The sequence below is a fragment of the Eumetopias jubatus genome, unplaced genomic scaffold, assembly GCF_037043125.1.
Source record: "Eumetopias jubatus isolate StellerSeaLion01/CBP00866 unplaced genomic scaffold, mEumJub1_p1.0 scaffold_2, whole genome shotgun sequence".
Classification (NCBI taxonomy): domain Eukaryota; kingdom Metazoa; phylum Chordata; class Mammalia; order Carnivora; family Otariidae; genus Eumetopias; species Eumetopias jubatus.
In genome coordinates, this window is record NW_028274808.1 from 39,134,260 (window position 1) to 39,151,062 (window position 16,803).

The following is a 16,803-nucleotide window of genomic DNA, read 5'->3' on the forward strand; positions in this document are numbered from 1 at the left end:
ATTATTATCAGCATCGGGTAGTAGTACAAAAGAAAGCAGCAAGGCAGTCACACACAGCTGAGTAGCATGGATAATAATTACCATGGGTATTTAGAGAATGGGGAGAGAGGTATCGTGTGGACTAGAGCTGTGTGGAATGACTTTGGATGAGCTGGAACTTTCTGGAAGGATCTGGAACAATGTGCAGGACATGGATAGATGAAGAGGAAGGAAGTTTGAGGGGGAAGGAGTGAGGGGAGCAAAGGCATATTCCAGGGGGCAGTGAGTAGGGTGTTGGCTTCTGTGGAGGTGGAGAGCACCTGTGGCCAGGGAGGAGTGTAAACTTTGTTGTGGGACCACGAGTGGTTTTTTTTGGGGGGGGTGGATTAACAAATCTGGCAGGATGGCATCTAGCTTGTGTGTGGGGGGCTCACCAGGAGGTAGGACATGCCTGCAGCGTTCAAAGAGTTTTACAGATCATTCTCATGCAGCCAGGTGGAGATCAGTCTGTTGACTCATCTGTTAAGACATCTTGGCTTTCAGGGGGTGTCGTAGCAGACCAGGCGAAGGAATAAGCACCTGAATCATTAGTTTGGCTGGAAATGTTCGCTTTCCCTCAGATTAACTCATTTTCAGTAATCACATATTGGCTGCCACGGATGTGTGTAGCAGTGAATGTACGTGAGGTCGCATGGGAGGCCACCTGAGAACAGCGTTGGAGCTATCCCCTTCCACTCCATGCTCTTGTTCTCCTCAGCATCCTGGCACAGCGACTGGAGAAGTGGCTGCAGCTGATGCTGATGTGGCACCCACGACAAAGGGGCACCGATCCTGTGTACGGGCCCAACGGCTGCTTCAAGGCCCTGGATGACATCTTAAACCTGAAGGTGAGTGCGGAGCCAGGTCAGCCCCGAGGCAGCAGGTCAGGTCCCCAGTGGGCTGTGGTAGGGCTTGGGAGAAAGAAGAGCGCCTTAAAAAGCAGGTCATGGGCCATCTGAGCAGTGGGAAGGGAGGCCCCGTGAGAGTGCTTGCCCTGGGCCAACTGACATTGGTTGTGAGGTGGTAGCTGTGGACAAACAGGAGTATTAAAGACCAGAATGTATGAACCTTGGCACTGGGGCTCCCTTCCCTCCCGCTAGCCTAGCCACTCTCTTTGTGTGGCTGGGAAATGTTGGGAGCAGCAGACGATCCAGGCAAATAGGTGGGCCTCTCTGTAAAGATGGGTTTTTTCCAGTAACATCTGGGTTGTGTTGCAGCTGGTTCATATCTTGAACATGGTCACAGGCATCATTCACACCTATCCAGTGACAGAGGACGAGAGTCTGCAGAGCTTGCAGGCCAGAATCCAGCACGACACAGGAATCCCCGAGAAGGACCAGGAGCTGCTGCAGGAAGCTGGGCTGGCGCTGATCCCTGACAAGCCTGCCACTCAGTGTATTTCAGATGGCAAGGTGAGCCCCTGCTCCTCACCGAAGGAGTGAGGAACACTGAAGTGTTCCTCGGACTTCGCCTCCCAGCTGTTCAGATTTCAGCTCTACTTTGTCACACAGTGCAGACGCCTGCCTGTGTTTTCAGTTGGAACGTCAGATCCCCTGCATGGCCCCATGGGAGACACGAGTCCCTCCACGCTTAACTCGTTACTTCCAGACCGCTCAGAGTGCCTTTCCATTTCGTTTGTTGCCAAGCAATGCTTCATTCCTCCAAGTCAGCCAAAGCTTTGTCCGGTGTACCTCTCGTGTACAAAACTGTGCAGACAGCCAGAGCTATGCACACCACGGCCCCTGCCCCAAGGAACTGATAAAGCCAATTTAGGAGAAACAAGCACTGGATAGGAAGGGAGATGGCGAACGTCTACGTTGCACAGTAAAGACAACAGAGAATAGATAGAAAGTAATGAGTTGTAAATAAGACATCCATTTGGATAATAAGTCTAAAAGAAACGGGAATGGGAAATCTAGGCTGGAGTCATGAAGAAAGGCTGCATGGGCGCTCAGTACTTGCCCGCTGAAGATGCCGTTGGTGAACAGCAGGAAACACTCAGAAATCCCTGTGTTATTACTTGGAAAAAGCAGGGGTGGGAGCCACAAGATCTCATCTTGTTCTTGTTCCTTTGCAGCTGATTGAGGGCCGCACGCTGGACATGGATCTCGTCTTTCTCTTTGACAACAGTAAAATTGCCTATGAGACTCAGATCTCCCCCCGGCCCCAACCTGAAAGTGTCAGCTGTATTCGTAAGAACAGCATTGTTTTCTTGAAAAAATAATCTTTTGTAATGCTTGCGACGGGGTAGGAGGAGGGAGAGACATGGACCAGGGGAGGGGGTCCACACCAAGGAGATGAGCTTACCTGGTCCCCAGGGCAGCCTTCTTTACTTGGAGCCTCTGCGTGGCTCAGCCAGAGAAGAGGAAAGGGAGTCTTCAATTTCAGTGTCATAGGTAGAACTTTAAACATAGGACAGAGAATACTGCCTGCAAGTCTCTGAACTTGATCAAATCAGATGGCCATTTTACTTATTTTTGAAGTTTTATTTATATTTTAATAATTAATACATGTACATGATACAAAAAAAGCAAAAGGTACAAAAAGAATAAACAGTGAAAAATAAGCCATCCTCTCTTCCCAATTTCCCAGTCTCTTCCAGGGAAACTTGCTCCTGTCAGATTCTTGGGTATATCTTCCGGGAGTACTCTACTCATATATAAAGTTTATATATATATATATATATATATATACACACCCCCAACAAATGGTAGCATCAACATGTACTGTTCTGCACCTGTCTTTTTCACTTAATAATATATTTTAGAGATTTTTCCCCTGTTGGTGCATATAGAGCTCCCTAATTTTTTTTAATAAAACTTTTTTCTGAAGATTTATTCATTCATTTGAGAGAGAGTCTGTGGAGCAGGGGGAGGGGCAGAGGGAGAAGGAGAGAGAGAATCCCCAAGCAGACTCCCCACTGAGCTTGGAACCTGAAGCAGGGCTAGATCCCAGAACCCTGAGATCATGACCTGAGCCAAAATCCAGTTGGCTTCTCAGCCAATGGAGCCACCAGGTGCCCTGAGCTCCCTAATTTCTAATGCTTGTATAGTATTCCATTGTATGAGTCTTAATGGACATATTAATGCATCCCTCATTACTACCACACACACACACTTACTCACTCACTCACACTTAAGAATAGATCAAGAGCCCAAAGTCTTAGTTCCAGACTTACTGCTTATTTAAACATCTTCTAATACTACTGGTTGAAGCTGAATTTTTGGAAAAGTTCACGTGACCTTAAATGTTATAAAGCTTTCTGTTGAAAGCATATGAGCCTGTATACATGTGATTGTCTATACATGGTTCACAAACTGTTTCTTCAAATCAATATTTATTGACTGGTACATGCTTGTGCTATCAGTGGAGTGCAAAAAAAAAATGTATGTGACAGTAACCAGGCTTATTACCCAGATAACTTATGTAATAGCATATTAGTTCTTTTTTTTTTTTTTTAAGATTTTATTTATTTATTTGAGAAAGAGAGCACAGAGGGAGAATGAGAGGGAGAAGCAGGCTTCCCGCTGAGCGGGGAGCCCAGTGCAGGACTCGATCCCAGGACCCTGGGATCATGACCTGAGCTGAAGGCAGACGCTTCACTGAGCCACCCAGGTGCCCTGCATAGTAGTATTCTATAACTAAAAAATGTGAGAGTACCAATGATGTCACACGAGGCAGGACATGGTTAATGTGAGGGCAGTTATTTTCTGATGGTTGCATATGTCTCTGTTCCAGTTCAAGAGCCCAAGAGGAACCTGTCTTTCTTCCAGCTGAGGAAGGTGTGGGGCCAGGTCTGGCACAGCATCCAAACCCTGAGGGAGGACTGTAACCGGCTGCAGCAGGGACAGCGAGCTGCCATGTACTGTACCAGGCGGTCTGGGACTTCACTTACTTTAAATTGCTTGGTGGCTTTCGCCACAGGGAGGGGCCCAGAAAGCCACTGGTAGGAGAGACAAGAGGGAGACACTGGTTTGGATGGGCAGGAAGTGGTTGGCTGGGCAGGATTGACTTCATGAGGTTGAGTGAGGTCAGCACATGGAGCAGGAGTATAAACTGAGGGCCGGGCTGGCTGAACTAGGGGCAGAATTTGGACTGTGGAAAAGCTCATGGCAATTTGGGTCAGCAAAACTCCCCTGACTGTCATGCTGGGGACTGCCTGACTCCCTCTCCGGGTTATTGGCCCTTGCTGTGGTTCTGTGCCTAATTCCAGTTTTGGTGCAGAACCTCATGCTTGCTGAGGGCTAGGAAATTGTCTTTATGATTAGAGGTGGCTGCTTTTGTTATAACAATAATAATTATAATAGGGACCTGCCTTGGCCTTTGAGGTGGTTTTGGTATTATATAGGAAATGGTATTTGGATCCCAGCGATGCCCGAAGGTTCTGTTTCTTGTGGTCCCTGCAGGATGAATCTGCTTCGGAATAATAGCTGCCTCTCCAAGATGAAGAATTCTATGGCTTCCATGTCTCAGCAGCTCAAAGCCAAATTGGACTTCTTTAAAACCAGCATCCAGATTGACCTGGAGAAGTACAGTGAGCAAACTGAGTTTGGGATCAGTGAGTGTACTCTCTGCAATCTGTTTGGAGAGACCATTCCTGTCTTTTTTCCCCTCTTCCTGAGGTTTCTTTTGCTTCTTATAATTGAGTTCTTTGTTTCTATTTTGGTTCTGTGGTGTTTTCATTTTGTTTTTCTTTTTTTCCCTACATTTTTTTTTTTTCCAGCATCAGATAAGCTGCTGCTGGCCTGGAGGGAAATGGAACAGGCTGTGGAGCTCTGTGGGCGGGTAGGAGACTCATTTTATTTTATTTTTTTTTAAGATTTCATTTATTTATTTGTCAGAGAGAGAGAGAGCACAAGCAGGGAGAGAAGCAGGCTCCCTGCTGAGCAGGAAGCCTGATGTGGGACTCGATCCCAGGACCCTGGGATCATGACCTGAGCTGAAGGCAGACACTTAACCAACTGAGCCACCCAGGTGTCCCAGGAGACTCATTTTAGATCCCTGTTCTTAGCGGGGTGGGGGGGGGTGGGGGGGTGGGGAGGTGCTTCTTACTACCATTTCTCACTCTGTCCTCAAATACTGGATCGATTTGTATGTCTGAAATCAGGTTGTCCTTGTCATGCTGTCTGACCTTAACTAGGCCTTGCTAGGAAGAGGCCAGGGCAGTAGCTGGCAAAGGGGGCCTCACGATGGCGGATGGAGGAGCCCCCCAGACCCGGTGCAGACTTGAGTAAGGAGCAAAATGTGAAGCATCCTTGTGGGCAGCCCAGACCTCTTCCTCTTAGAAAGGGCCTTGGATGAATGATCGACACTCCATCCCGCCAGGGTTTTGCCTAGTTTTGCTGAGACACTAAATCCACAGGAAAGAAAAAGTCTAAGCGTAAAGTAGTAGGATAGCATAAATCAAATATCACTGAAAAGAGTTAATTGTGAGGTAAGGGAAGTAAGTATAGCTTTAGTGAACCCCACACAAATTGAAGACTGAAGGCTCCACGGCCTTTTCTGGACTTTTTGCCATTTCCTATGTGAACTTGGGTAGGGACCTTCACCTCTGTGTCTTAACATCAGTTTCTGTGAATCAGTACTGACTTAAAGGTGGGTATTACATAGATAGTGCCTCCCCTAGCCACAGAGACAGTCCCACCTTGCACTCACACACAAAAACTGTGAAACAGAGGAGCCTGGGCCTCCCCCCCCATGGGATGGACAAAGGGAAGAGAAAGGGATACGCGTTGGGCATCTTCTCTATGCCAGGCACCCTGCCGGGTACTTTACATGCTGTATCTTATCTAACCCCTAAAGTGGCCCCTTTAGAAGCCTGTTTCATCGTGGAGGAAACTACAGCTCAGGGGTCAGGTGATTTGCCCACTGGTCACACAGCTAGACCCGGGCTCCAGACCCAGGCCATCTGACTCCAAAGTCTGTATCCCTTCTAGCCAATTTTTCGAGAGTCTTCAGTGCATTTGGAGGGTGTTCCCCCCCAAATCTCACGCCTCAGAAGGCTCTCATTACGTCAGTTGACATTAGCACAGCTTTTTCATTAGGAGAACGAAGTGAAGCACCTGGTGGAGCGGATGATGGCGCTGCAGACTGACATAGTGGACCTGCAGAGGAGCCCAATGGGGCGGAAGCAGGGGGGTACGCTGGACGACCTGTGAGTAGCAGCTGGGCAGCAGGCCAACCCGCAGACGCCCCAGACAAGCTTCTGCACGGGTGTTGCGATCATCCAAGGGTTCGAGTGTGGTTATTATGGCAGCTCGGTGAGACCATTCTGTAGAGCATGACCCCCTGGTGAAGCATCTTGGCATGTTCCAGGGGAGTTCCAGAGATGAGCAAAGACAAATCACCATCGCTGTCAGCCTTCATTTCCATATCTATCGAGCGGCAAGCAGAACTGTCTGACCTCACAGAGTTGTGAAGGTCAATTCAGATGATTCAGATAGAGCATGAGTTCATAAACTTATAGGCTGTGATGGAAGCAGCCTTCGCCACAGTATCAGACCTCACTGTTCGTGCAGCCCGGCCTGATCCAGGCGTGGTTCGAAGAGCAGAAAGTACAACAGAGAAGGAGCCTGCCAGGTCTTGAGAGTTTGAACCCGGAAACTGTTCATTTGAGTCTTTATCAGGAATTTGGCCTTGGCTCTAGGAGGTGATAAGGTGTCCCGGCAACGCTGTCCTACCTGAAGGGAATCACACTAGCTCCCAGGGGGCAGGTGGGAGGGAAGCAGGCGAGCTGCATCAGACTCACAGGAGCTCTGGCTTGGGCTCAGCAGGGTCCTCTAATGCCTTTACTAGGGTTCTCAGGACCAGCAGCTCAAATATCAGAAATCTGATGATCTGGATTCTATATTTTCTTAAATTATTTAACCCTTTATTCTCTTTAGTTATCAAATGAAAGTCACCTCTGAAAATGTCAGCCAGTTTCACTGTGTGGAGGCCAGAAAGGGATAGGAGATTGCGTTGCCCCTGGACTTGAGTTTTCAAGGGCTTAGGCCCAGTGATGGTACTGGGGTAGTTATTGCAGAAGCCGTGTGGAGAGGAAATTCCGAGGGACAGAGTAGAAACTCGCTTCCTTGAGACTCTTTCATTAAACCTTAGAGATGGTTCAGGTTTGATGACGAGGGCCATCATTTCCTTGTTGTAGGCTTCACCTATAATGTCTCCAGGGGTAATACTTTTCCCCAATCAAGACAATGCCAGTCTTGCTTCTAAAAGTCAGTAATTGTACTGCCAGAAATTAGTTAACCAGTGTTTCAGATGTGCTTATTTGACCTCACATCTTGACAGAGCTTCTCCTTTGTATGTTTCAGAGAAGAGCAGGCAAGGGAGCTTTACAGGAGACTTCGGGAAAAACCCAGAGGTATGCTGGGCATTCTGTGTGCAGCGGGGGCCTTGTTTTGTCAGTGTGCAGTGTAGGTGCTCTCTGTCAGCTGCCTTGAGGAACTGTGTGGTTCCTTCCCTCTCTCCAGACCAGCGAACGGATGGCGACAGTCAGGAGATGGTCCGGCTGCTCCTCCAGGCCATTCAAGGCTTTGAGAAGAAAGTGCGAGTGATTTACATGCAGCTCAGGTATACGCCCGACTTCCTTCCCCGAGGGTGGAGTTCGGAGAAGCAGCGAGGCCACACGTGAGGTCATTTTCTCAGTCCCCTCTGACTTGCTTAGCCTGGAGAAAATTTATCCGCAGCTGCTGTTGGATTCGTAATTCCCAGGAATTATGTTCTCCTGCTTTTTCCAACCCCAATGCCACTGGAGCCTGTCACATTTACTCTTTACAGTAAAACTGTGGTTTGCAAGCAGAAGGCCCTGGAATTGTTGCCCAAGGTGGAAGAGGTGGTGAGTTTAATGAACGAAGATGAGAAGACTGTTGTCCGGCTTCAGGAGAAGCGGCAGAAGGAGCTCTGGAATCTCCTGAAGATCGCTTGTGTGAGTGAGCCCCACGGCCAGGCCCTCAGCCCTCAGCCCGCCAGTGTCTCGGGGCCTTTCCACCTCTGTGCTGCTGTCACCACCCTCCAGGGGAGACCACAGAGCCACGGACCAAGCACTCAGCTGCCGCCGCTCCGTTCCTATTGCCCTCCTCCGGGGCCGGGCATGGGCGGGAGGGGTGGAGTCAGGCCTGCGCTAGGTGTTCTTACTTCTGCCTGCATGCGTTTCCTGTGGCTACTGTAGTGAGGTACCACCACAGAGTTACTCCTTCACGGTTCTGGAGGCCGGATGTCTGAAACCAAGGTGTTGGCGGGGCTGGGCTCCCTCTGCAAGCTCTAGAGGAGAATCCCTCCTTGCTTCTTCCAGCTTCTGATGGCCCCAAGCATTCCTTGGCTTGTGGCTGTGTCACTCCAGTGTCTGCCTGTGTCTTCACAAGGCCTTCTCTGTGTCTGTCTCCTGGGTGTCTCGTATAAGTATCCTTGCCATTGGATTTGGGTCCCCTCTCAGTAGTCAGGGATGATCTCCTCTCAGGATCCTTACCTGCATCTGCGAAGACCCTTTTTCCACTAAGGTCACATTACCAGTTTCCTGGAGTTAGGACATGGGTGGATCTTTTGGGGGACCTTCATGAAGCCCACTACAGGGCATGTCTGCATGACCTGGTTGATCCTCATCTGAGTCTGTGCTGCTTAGTATCGTCACCCGCACTTTCTTGCCCACTGTCTTACTATAGATTTTATTTATTCATTTGAGAGGGAGAGAGAGTGTGCACAAGTGGGGGAGGGCGGCAGGCAGAGGGAGAAGCAGACGCCCCGCTGAGCAGGGAGCCTGACACAGGACTCAATCCCAGGACCTGGAGATCATGACCTGAGCTGAAGGCAGATGCTTAACCGACTGAGCCATGTAGGCGCCCCCTCCCCCCACCACTCTCTTACTGTAGCTGAGATTCCGCTGCATGTTGCTCACAGAGAAAACGGGACACAAAAAAGAGCCTAAGACAGAGAGGGAGAAGAGCCAGGTAAAGGCCATGGAAGCCAGAGCTGGAGAGAGAGAGAGCACACTGTGCAGGCTGCAGAGAGGTTTGCCTGGGATGAAGAGTGATTGAGTCACTGATAGTGTTAAAGAGCGAAGAGGAGAATGGGAAGATAGTTGCCTAAGGGGGAAGAGGATGCAAAGGTGTTGTTTTTAAGATCATGGACTGGAGCAGATTTGTAGGCCAAGCAGAAGGAGACAGTGCACTGGGAGATTCACAGAATCAGAGAGGCAAGAGACAGTTGAGTCTCTTAAGTCCTGAGAACAACGGCGTATCAGCATGATGAGCATGCATGGAAGGATCGGCCTTGGGAAGGGGTGGGTGACATTTCCTCCTGTAAGAAGGGAAGAAAAGAAAAAAGGAGAGTTGACAAGGAGAGAAGATTGAGGAAGGAGAGGGAAGTTGAGGTATTCCCAGGGATGGCCTGCTCCACCATCTGCATTCATGTGACATTTATTGAGCACTGACCATGTGCCCAGGAGCTTAGGAATGTGATGAAAACTGGAGGTAAAGGAGGAAAGAAGCATGGTGCCCGACCCAGGAGCTCATAATCTGGTGAGGGGCACACACAGGGAAGTGAATTTGAATTTGGGGGCAGGAAGTGTTAATCAGCAGCTTTAGTGCTATAAGCTGAGATGTAGCATGAATGCAAAGAGCTACACCTGCTTCCGTCTTGGAGGGAAGCACAGGGAATGTTCACAAGGAGGTGTTGCTTCAGCTGAATAATGAGTAGGAGTTAGGTGGATAGGCGGAGATGACCTTCAGGAGGGAAGACTTTGCTCTATCAGAGGCACAGGACTTTGGCCTGAAAGAGTAGGTGTGTTCTGGGTGCTACACACAGTGTTGTAGTGTGGGGGAAAGGGTGTCCTGTGGAATGAACGGGGAGGCAGGCGAGGGCCACGTTACACAGGCCACACTTTGTTTTGAAGGCGTTTTTGAAGAAAACACCACAGAATTTGTTTTTATCTTCCATGTTGCAGGAGGTTAAGCATGGGAATGGTTTGATCACATCTGGGTTTTGGAGAAATCCCTCATGGCAGCTGGAGAAGGGATTTGAGGCTTGGACAGACCTCGCCCCCGAGAAGGGCTGGAGTCTCAGAGCCCTTGCTGCACAGGATAGGACAGTGGGAGGGCTGCCCTCCTGCCACACTCACAGGCCCAGGCAGAGGGGAGGAGGCGGATGGCTGGGTCTCTCCATGGGTGACGAGCAGCAGGGCAAAAGTGGGGGGGGGGCTTGACTGACTGGTTAAAGCTGGATCTTGACGTTCAGCTGGAAGGAGGGATATGGAACCAGGGTGGGTCCCCCAGCTTGCGAGGCTGAGTGGGATTGAAGTCACACGGGCTGCGGCAAGCACAGGAGCCGGGTCCATGAGAAATGGCGAGGCCAACAGACCAGCGTTTGGCTGGGGCCGTGGAGAGGGGAGGGGCATGCAGTGCTGAGAAGGTTGACAGTGGGTCATGTCTGTGGGCGGCAGGCACCTGGAGCCCGAGCCACTGGTTTAACCTCTTGACTGAGGTGGAGTGGCTGTGGCAGCCAGCGGGCCGCTGGGGGTGGTCAGAACATCCTGGTTTTCTTCTCGGCCGTCCCACAGATGATGCAGTTCACAGAAGGCCACTTACAAGCTTTTTGTGTGTCTCAGGTCTTCTGCTTGGAAAAGTGAAGCCATGTCTGTCTTAATTTCCTTGTTAGAGTTTGTTAAGCAAACTAGTGAATAAAGCCTATGAATACAGGAACTCAAATCTCCCCAATTTAGCATCTTTTATCAAAAAGTACACCTCTAGCATCTGCCTTCAGCTCAGGGTCCTGGCATCAAGCCCCACTTCTGGCTCCCTGCTCAGCGGGGAGCCTGCTTCTCCCTCTCCCTCTTCCTGCCGCTCTCCCCCTGCTTGGGCTGTCTCTCTCTCTCTCTCTCTCTCTCTCTCTCTCTCAAATAAATAAAATCTTAAAAAGTACACCTGTAGACACAGAAAGATTTTCTAAGCCAAAATGCAAACTGTGGTCATGAGTAGGGATGTTGACTAATAATTTGTAGGAATAGCCAATGTCCTGGTCTTGTGATCAGTTGTTTCATGAGAAAATACCATGGTGTGAATGCAAAATTGGGATCGTCCCTTTGCTCCCAAATTCTATTGACTTTTTTTTGGTTTTGTCCTTTAGAGCAAAGTCCGTGGTCCCGTCAGCGGCAGCCCAGACAGCATGAATGCTTCTCGCCTCAGTCACTCGGGTCAGCTGTTGTCTCAGCCTTCTGCTGCCCCCAACAGCTTACCCGAAGCCGTCAAGGAAAGGTGGGTCACTGTTCAGCACCAGGCGTGACAGCCATGGGCGCATCGGGAGGCCATGGGAATGGAGATGCATGTTTATCATTGAGAGATTATTTCATCTGTCTGGTGATTTCACGCATGTTTTTCTTTGTGTTGGTTCATATGCTCTGCACATACGGTATTTTACTCTCCAAGTCCCTTGTAACTTGCTAGCTAAGTACTTTTCTGGTCTGAGGGTTGGATTACGAATTGCTTGATGAGGACATCAAAAGTGCTAGTCCCGTCAGCCATCACCTGTTGTTGAAAACCAGATTCCCCACAGGGCATGCCCTGTTGGCCACGCCTCGGTCATCTTGCCTCGTCCCTCTCACCCCCCACCACTCTGAGTTACCAAGCTACGGTTTTCCTCCTCCTGCCTGTTCTCACCCCCCACTCTTCCCTCGCTTTCCCCTCCTGTCATTTGGGCCACTGCCACCGCCAAGGTGGTGAGCAGAGCGTCTCTGCCTTTTCTGTAAGTCGTTTCACCTCCCTGCTTCCTGTCTAGTACCACCTCCAAGCCCTTTCTGGTCAAATGAGTCTTCACAGAATCCGAGTGGATCAAGTATTTTCTTGGCCAGTAACTAGTAGTGGCTTCCCACTACCCTAGAGGATCCACGCTGAGCCTTTTCAGACATTTGAGGCCACCTCGGAGCCACTCTCCAGGCTGATCCCCTATTCCTGTACAAACTCCTGGCCTTGCCCAGTGGTTCGGAAAGTCTGATCCAGACCAGCAACATCAGCAGCATCTGGGCACTTGTTAGAGATGCAGATGCTGAATCAGCTGCTCAGGGGTGGGCCCAGCAGGTAGCTTTTCAGACGCCTGGGCTGGTTGCTGGTGCACACTGAAGTTCCAGAACCTCTGGCCAGTGTCCTGCCCTGGGTGGTCCTCCCACCTGCAGGACACATCTGTTTCCCCCTCCTCCAGTGCCCTGATCACACACACACAGAGCTCTCTCATCTTGGACCCCGGCGGGGTGGGGGGGAGGTTGCTTCTAGTTCAGCCCCATGCAGTTTCTTTAACACCTTCTGTGTGTCGGGCCTTAGGCACTGGTGATGGTTAAAATCATTCCCGTGACCCAGTCTTCAGACGTAGAAAATAGATTAATGATTGCCTAGGGCAGGTGGAGAGGGGATGGGAAAGGGCTAATAATGGGTACAAACAAGGTTTCTTTTTAGATGATGAAAATGTTTTAAAACTAGATTGTAAAAATTGTGTAATTCTGTAAGTATACTAAAACTATCGAATTATATGGTTTAAGTGGGTGAACTTTAGGGTCTATAAATTATATCTCAATAAAGCTGTTTTAAAAATTCTGTTCCTGTGCTTGGGGAGTTCATAGCCTCTGCTGTTGTGGAACTTACTCATACGTGGCCTTAGATTCTTAACTCTCCCCAACCTGCGGTGAGCTTGAGGACGGTAACTGGGTCCTGTGCCTCTTCCGTTGCCCTCTGGAGCTGGTACTGAGCCTTCAGACTAGTTAGTAGCCACACGGAAGGGGCTGAGCAAACATGTGGTCTGTGTTCCTTCATCAGAGTGTCATGCTTTGCAAGGTGAGCAGAGTTCCAGGGCACTGTCTTCCTGGATTGGGCATAGTCCCTCCAGTGATATCCTAGAAGCTCTGGAAAAGTCATCCCGGGAGAGGTTGTCTGTCCATATCATGAGGCTGAGGTTGGACTGGGACAGCGGCTTGTTGTACTCTCCCCTCTCCCCCCACAGTGGTTCTTGAAAGGACAGGTGCATTTCTTATCCTAGAAAAGAGAGAGTGGATTAAATCAAATCAGCTTCTAGAACTTGCTTTTTCACAGATCTCAAGGAACTGTGGAAATGGTGAAATTTCTTGGTCTATATAATTTTTTTTTTCTGTTTCAAAAATTGGAAAACAGGTGATTTGTGAGATATCTTCAGATTTTGGCAATTTGGAGAGAATTAAATTCAACTATCTAGTTAAGTCAGAAAGCACTCATTTACTTCTAACTTTTCTATTAAAAAGAGAGGCTGGAGGGGGAGACAAACCGTGAGAGACGATGGACTCTGAGAAACAAACTGAGGGTTTTAGAGGGGAGGGGGGAGGGGGGATGGGTTAGCCTGGTGATGGGTATGAAGGAGGGCGGCACGTTCTGTGTGGAGCACTGGGTGTTACGCAGAAACAGTGAATCATGGAACACTACATCAAAAACTAATGATGTAATGTATGGTGATTAACATGACATAAAAAAAAGACATTAGGTAAAAACTAATGAGATCTGAATAAAGTAAGAACTTCAGTGGAGAAAAAAAGATCTTTTTCACAGTGTGAAACGGTAATGCTTATTTATGGCTGGGTGTGGGCTTCTGAAAAGTGCTTAACGAGATAAATGAGATTACTAGTCAGGACAAGGTGCTTTAAGACACTCAGCATCAAAGTAATTGTAATTTAATTTTTAAAATCTTGTCAAAGGCTCTGTAGCATATTTTCTAAACAATAGTATTATCTCTGAAAAATCACGTGGAGCATTTTCTAACACTGTGATCCTTTCCTTTAGTGAAGAACTGGTGGCTGAAGCACATACTCTCTGCACCCAGCTAGAAAATGCAATGCAAGACACCATCAAAGAACAGGACCAGAGTCTGAGGGTAATGTGCTGTGTGAATCCCAGCTATACCATATCCGTCCTTTCCACGGCAAACCAGAAAAAGAAAACAGAAAGGCAATCCAGCATGTCCTCCGTCTCAGTATATGCTTATGCTTTTCTAGTACTTATTATTATTATTCATAGTAATGCTAACAATTATTGAATCGGTGCACATACTTTGTGTGCAGTACTTCATTTAATCCTCATAACACTTAATTTTTATAAGGAAGGTAACGTCATTCTGGGAAGGTCTTTCTGTCCCTGTGGTTTCCGCGGCACTTCAGCGTCGTGTGTATGGAGTGCTGTGCTAGACTCGGAGGATAGAACCAGACCCTGTCACAACCCCCTCTCAGGGGCTCAGAGCTTAGCGGTAGGTAGTACTCGTTATAGGGAAGCTAAGCTGACGGAAAGTGAGTCAAGATGCGGGTACATTTTAAGGCAAAGCTTACCTTGCTGAGAGGACCCTAAGTCATTCCTCAGATTTTAAAAGGCCCTTTCCTGCCAAGACAGTGACCTGCCAACCTCCCCCTAACTTCTCAGTTGTCAGAGGAATCAGACGGGATACTACTACTAATTGTACTTACTTCTTATTTATTCGAGTGTCCGTCTCTGGTTTGGGGCTTTCTCTGTTCTTCGTCGCTCTTCGTCCTCCTGCTGACAAGGGTGTATGTGGAGCATTTCACTGCCGAGTTGCATTTCTGCCAGAGGAAAAGGAAGTCTTATCAGGCCATTTCATCTGGTAGGGTTGGAAATGGGTAGCTGAGATTAGCTCTTGGTACCACCTACCCACAGCGAGCATAAATAAGTGCCGTGAACCACAGGTAATACTCAAACTTGCCGTCTAGTTTCCATAGTCACAGCATCTGAGGGACTTCACGCTAGGCCAAAGGAAAGTTCCTGTACGGTTTTGAAAATGTAGCTTTAGCCCAAGAGTAGCCTGCAATAACAAGACTGCTATGAATGAGAGGATTTAAGTTTCCTTCTAAACTGTACTGGTCGCCTCCTGAGGAAGACAACTAACCTGAGGTGTATTGGTGGCCACTGTATTTTTAACGTGCCTGTTGACTTTCAGTCTCTAGACTGGAGCTGGTTACAGACGGAAGAAGAAGAGCAGAATAGCCTGGAACAGGCCTCTTGACTGTGTGGGTGGCCTTGACCAACTTGATGGGGCTGCCTGGCCTGAGGTCCTCCCACGGTGGCCCCTGCTATAATGATGTCCCAGAAGTCTCCGGCACCCAGACAAAGATCTCACTTCCCCATGAGTTGAGACATTCGCCATGGGCCAGGGGTGTGGCCCTCCGTGGGCACTACCAGCAACTTGTCTGCACACTGGAAGTCCTCCGTCACAGGGGCTCAGCAAACACTGATGCCAGGCATGAGCTGCTTTCTCTGCTCTGAAAAAGTGCTCAAGGTACTTGCCCCCCAGACCATTGGACAAATGTCTAACGGGACTCTTTCAGGACAAAGTGTGAGGGACACTCGATGTCAGCCTGTCCCCTCCTGACCTTCCTGATCTCCAGAGGCCCCGATCCACCTGTCCTCACAGCTAGTGTCTCATCTGGATTTGGAACCAAACAGACTTTTAAATCATAGACTTGCCTGGCCCCATCCTTTCTCTTCCTCTTTTCATTTCACTGCTGCTAAAATTTCCCTTTTACCAACAACTTTGGTGGTTGTGCTCCCTCAGCAAGGTTGTAGGTGAACACTAGCTCTCCCCGCCACAGTCCTTTCAGCCACAGAGTGACTCGCGAGAGCTAGTGCAGACGAGCCGCTTCCTTCCTTCGGGTCCCAGAGACCACCTGGGAGTGAGTCATCGTGGGGAAGAAGGAAAGAAGAAAAGCGTACCTGTCAACCCCACGTCTGCCGACCGCCGTGCCTACAACTGTACTTGCTCAGACACAGCTGTGTGGGGCCAGTGATGGGACGGGGGAGCCCCTGCTTCTCATATCATCTAGCAGTATTATTAAATTGATTTATTTAAAAAATAGTTTCTATATTTTGTAACGTAACTCAAACATTTGTACTGGGTTCCACAATCTATTTTTACAATATTTATGGTTAGGACTTGGGAACTCGAAAACCAACTTAATGGAAAATGTCATGAAATTGAATAGCATGTGGATCAAATGGTGCCGTGTGGTCCTAGCACTGCTTCTTTGACATTTCACCAAACTTCTGTATATTAAAGCAGGAAAGTAAGACGAGTTCAGATGAGCATAAATAGGCGAGTTTGGTCAGAGAAGGAAGTTGGAATAGAAGAGTTTCACAAACTGGCTTCCATGGAAACAGTACAATGGGTTTCATGGTCAAGTAAGTTTAGGAAATGCTTCATGCTTTAATTGTCTCTTGGAGATTCACATTGTACACTGGCATATTAAAGTTTCTGAGAGCCCTGTGATAATAAACTGCCTTAACTGTGTAAATCTGTTTACCGAACAGACAATAGAGCCTTCCCCCCACCATGTGAGTGTAACATTTATTAACATCCCAAAGAGCTGGAGTTGGATACAGCATGATTTTGGAAATACTGGTGAGGAGCATAGTGGGAAATCAGACCACAAAGACAGGCTGGGATGGGGCCAGATTGGGGAGGGAATGAATGTTGGGCTAAGGGTTATGGGCTTATTTTATAGGCCCTCGGGGGTCACTGAAGAAGTTTGAACAAGAAAATGACATCACCAAAGCAATGGTTTAAAAAGACCAATGTAACTGGGATATGCTAATTGATTTTTTTAAAAAGTGAAAACTCGAGGTAGGACTTCTGCTTCCAAGAACATGAAGTAGATGTACTTTCCCCAACCCTCCCTTTAAGTATAACAAATCCTTCAGCATTTTTTATAAACAAATATAAGAAGTTGCTGAAAGGTAGAAGGCCAAAGACCAGCTGGAGACCTTGGACCTGAGCAGTGACGTG

The 16,803-nt window shown here is 48.5% G+C and overlaps 1 protein-coding gene across 5 annotated transcripts in view; it reads left to right on the plus strand.

Annotated features, from left to right (window-relative positions):
• IKBKB (inhibitor of nuclear factor kappa B kinase subunit beta) overlaps positions 1 to 16,294 on the plus strand; it is a 56,942-nt gene extending 40,648 nt beyond the window's left edge. For 2 of the 5 annotated variants that reach the window (XM_088020974.1, XM_088020972.1), the window contains 13 exons: positions 737 to 866; positions 1,236 to 1,430; positions 2,096 to 2,210; positions 3,757 to 3,895; positions 4,425 to 4,576; positions 4,742 to 4,803; positions 6,063 to 6,172; positions 7,329 to 7,378; positions 7,488 to 7,587; positions 7,795 to 7,942; positions 11,134 to 11,261; positions 13,800 to 13,890; positions 14,962 to 16,294. In XM_088020974.1, coding sequence (XP_087877100.1) covers positions 737 to 866; positions 1,236 to 1,430; positions 2,096 to 2,210; positions 3,757 to 3,895; positions 4,425 to 4,576; positions 4,742 to 4,803; positions 6,063 to 6,172; positions 7,329 to 7,378; positions 7,488 to 7,587; positions 7,795 to 7,942; positions 11,134 to 11,261; positions 13,800 to 13,890; positions 14,962 to 15,027 — 1,486 coding nt within the window. In that variant the 3' untranslated portion in view covers positions 15,028 to 16,294. The remainder of the gene's footprint in view (positions 1 to 736; positions 867 to 1,235; positions 1,431 to 2,095; positions 2,211 to 3,756; positions 3,896 to 4,424; positions 4,577 to 4,741; positions 4,804 to 6,062; positions 6,173 to 7,328; positions 7,379 to 7,487; positions 7,588 to 7,794; positions 7,943 to 11,133; positions 11,262 to 13,799; positions 13,891 to 14,961) is intronic. The other 3 variants (XM_088020973.1, XM_028124118.2, XM_088020975.1) reach the window with 3 other exon arrangements.
• Positions 16,295 to 16,803: the final 509 nt, after the last annotated feature.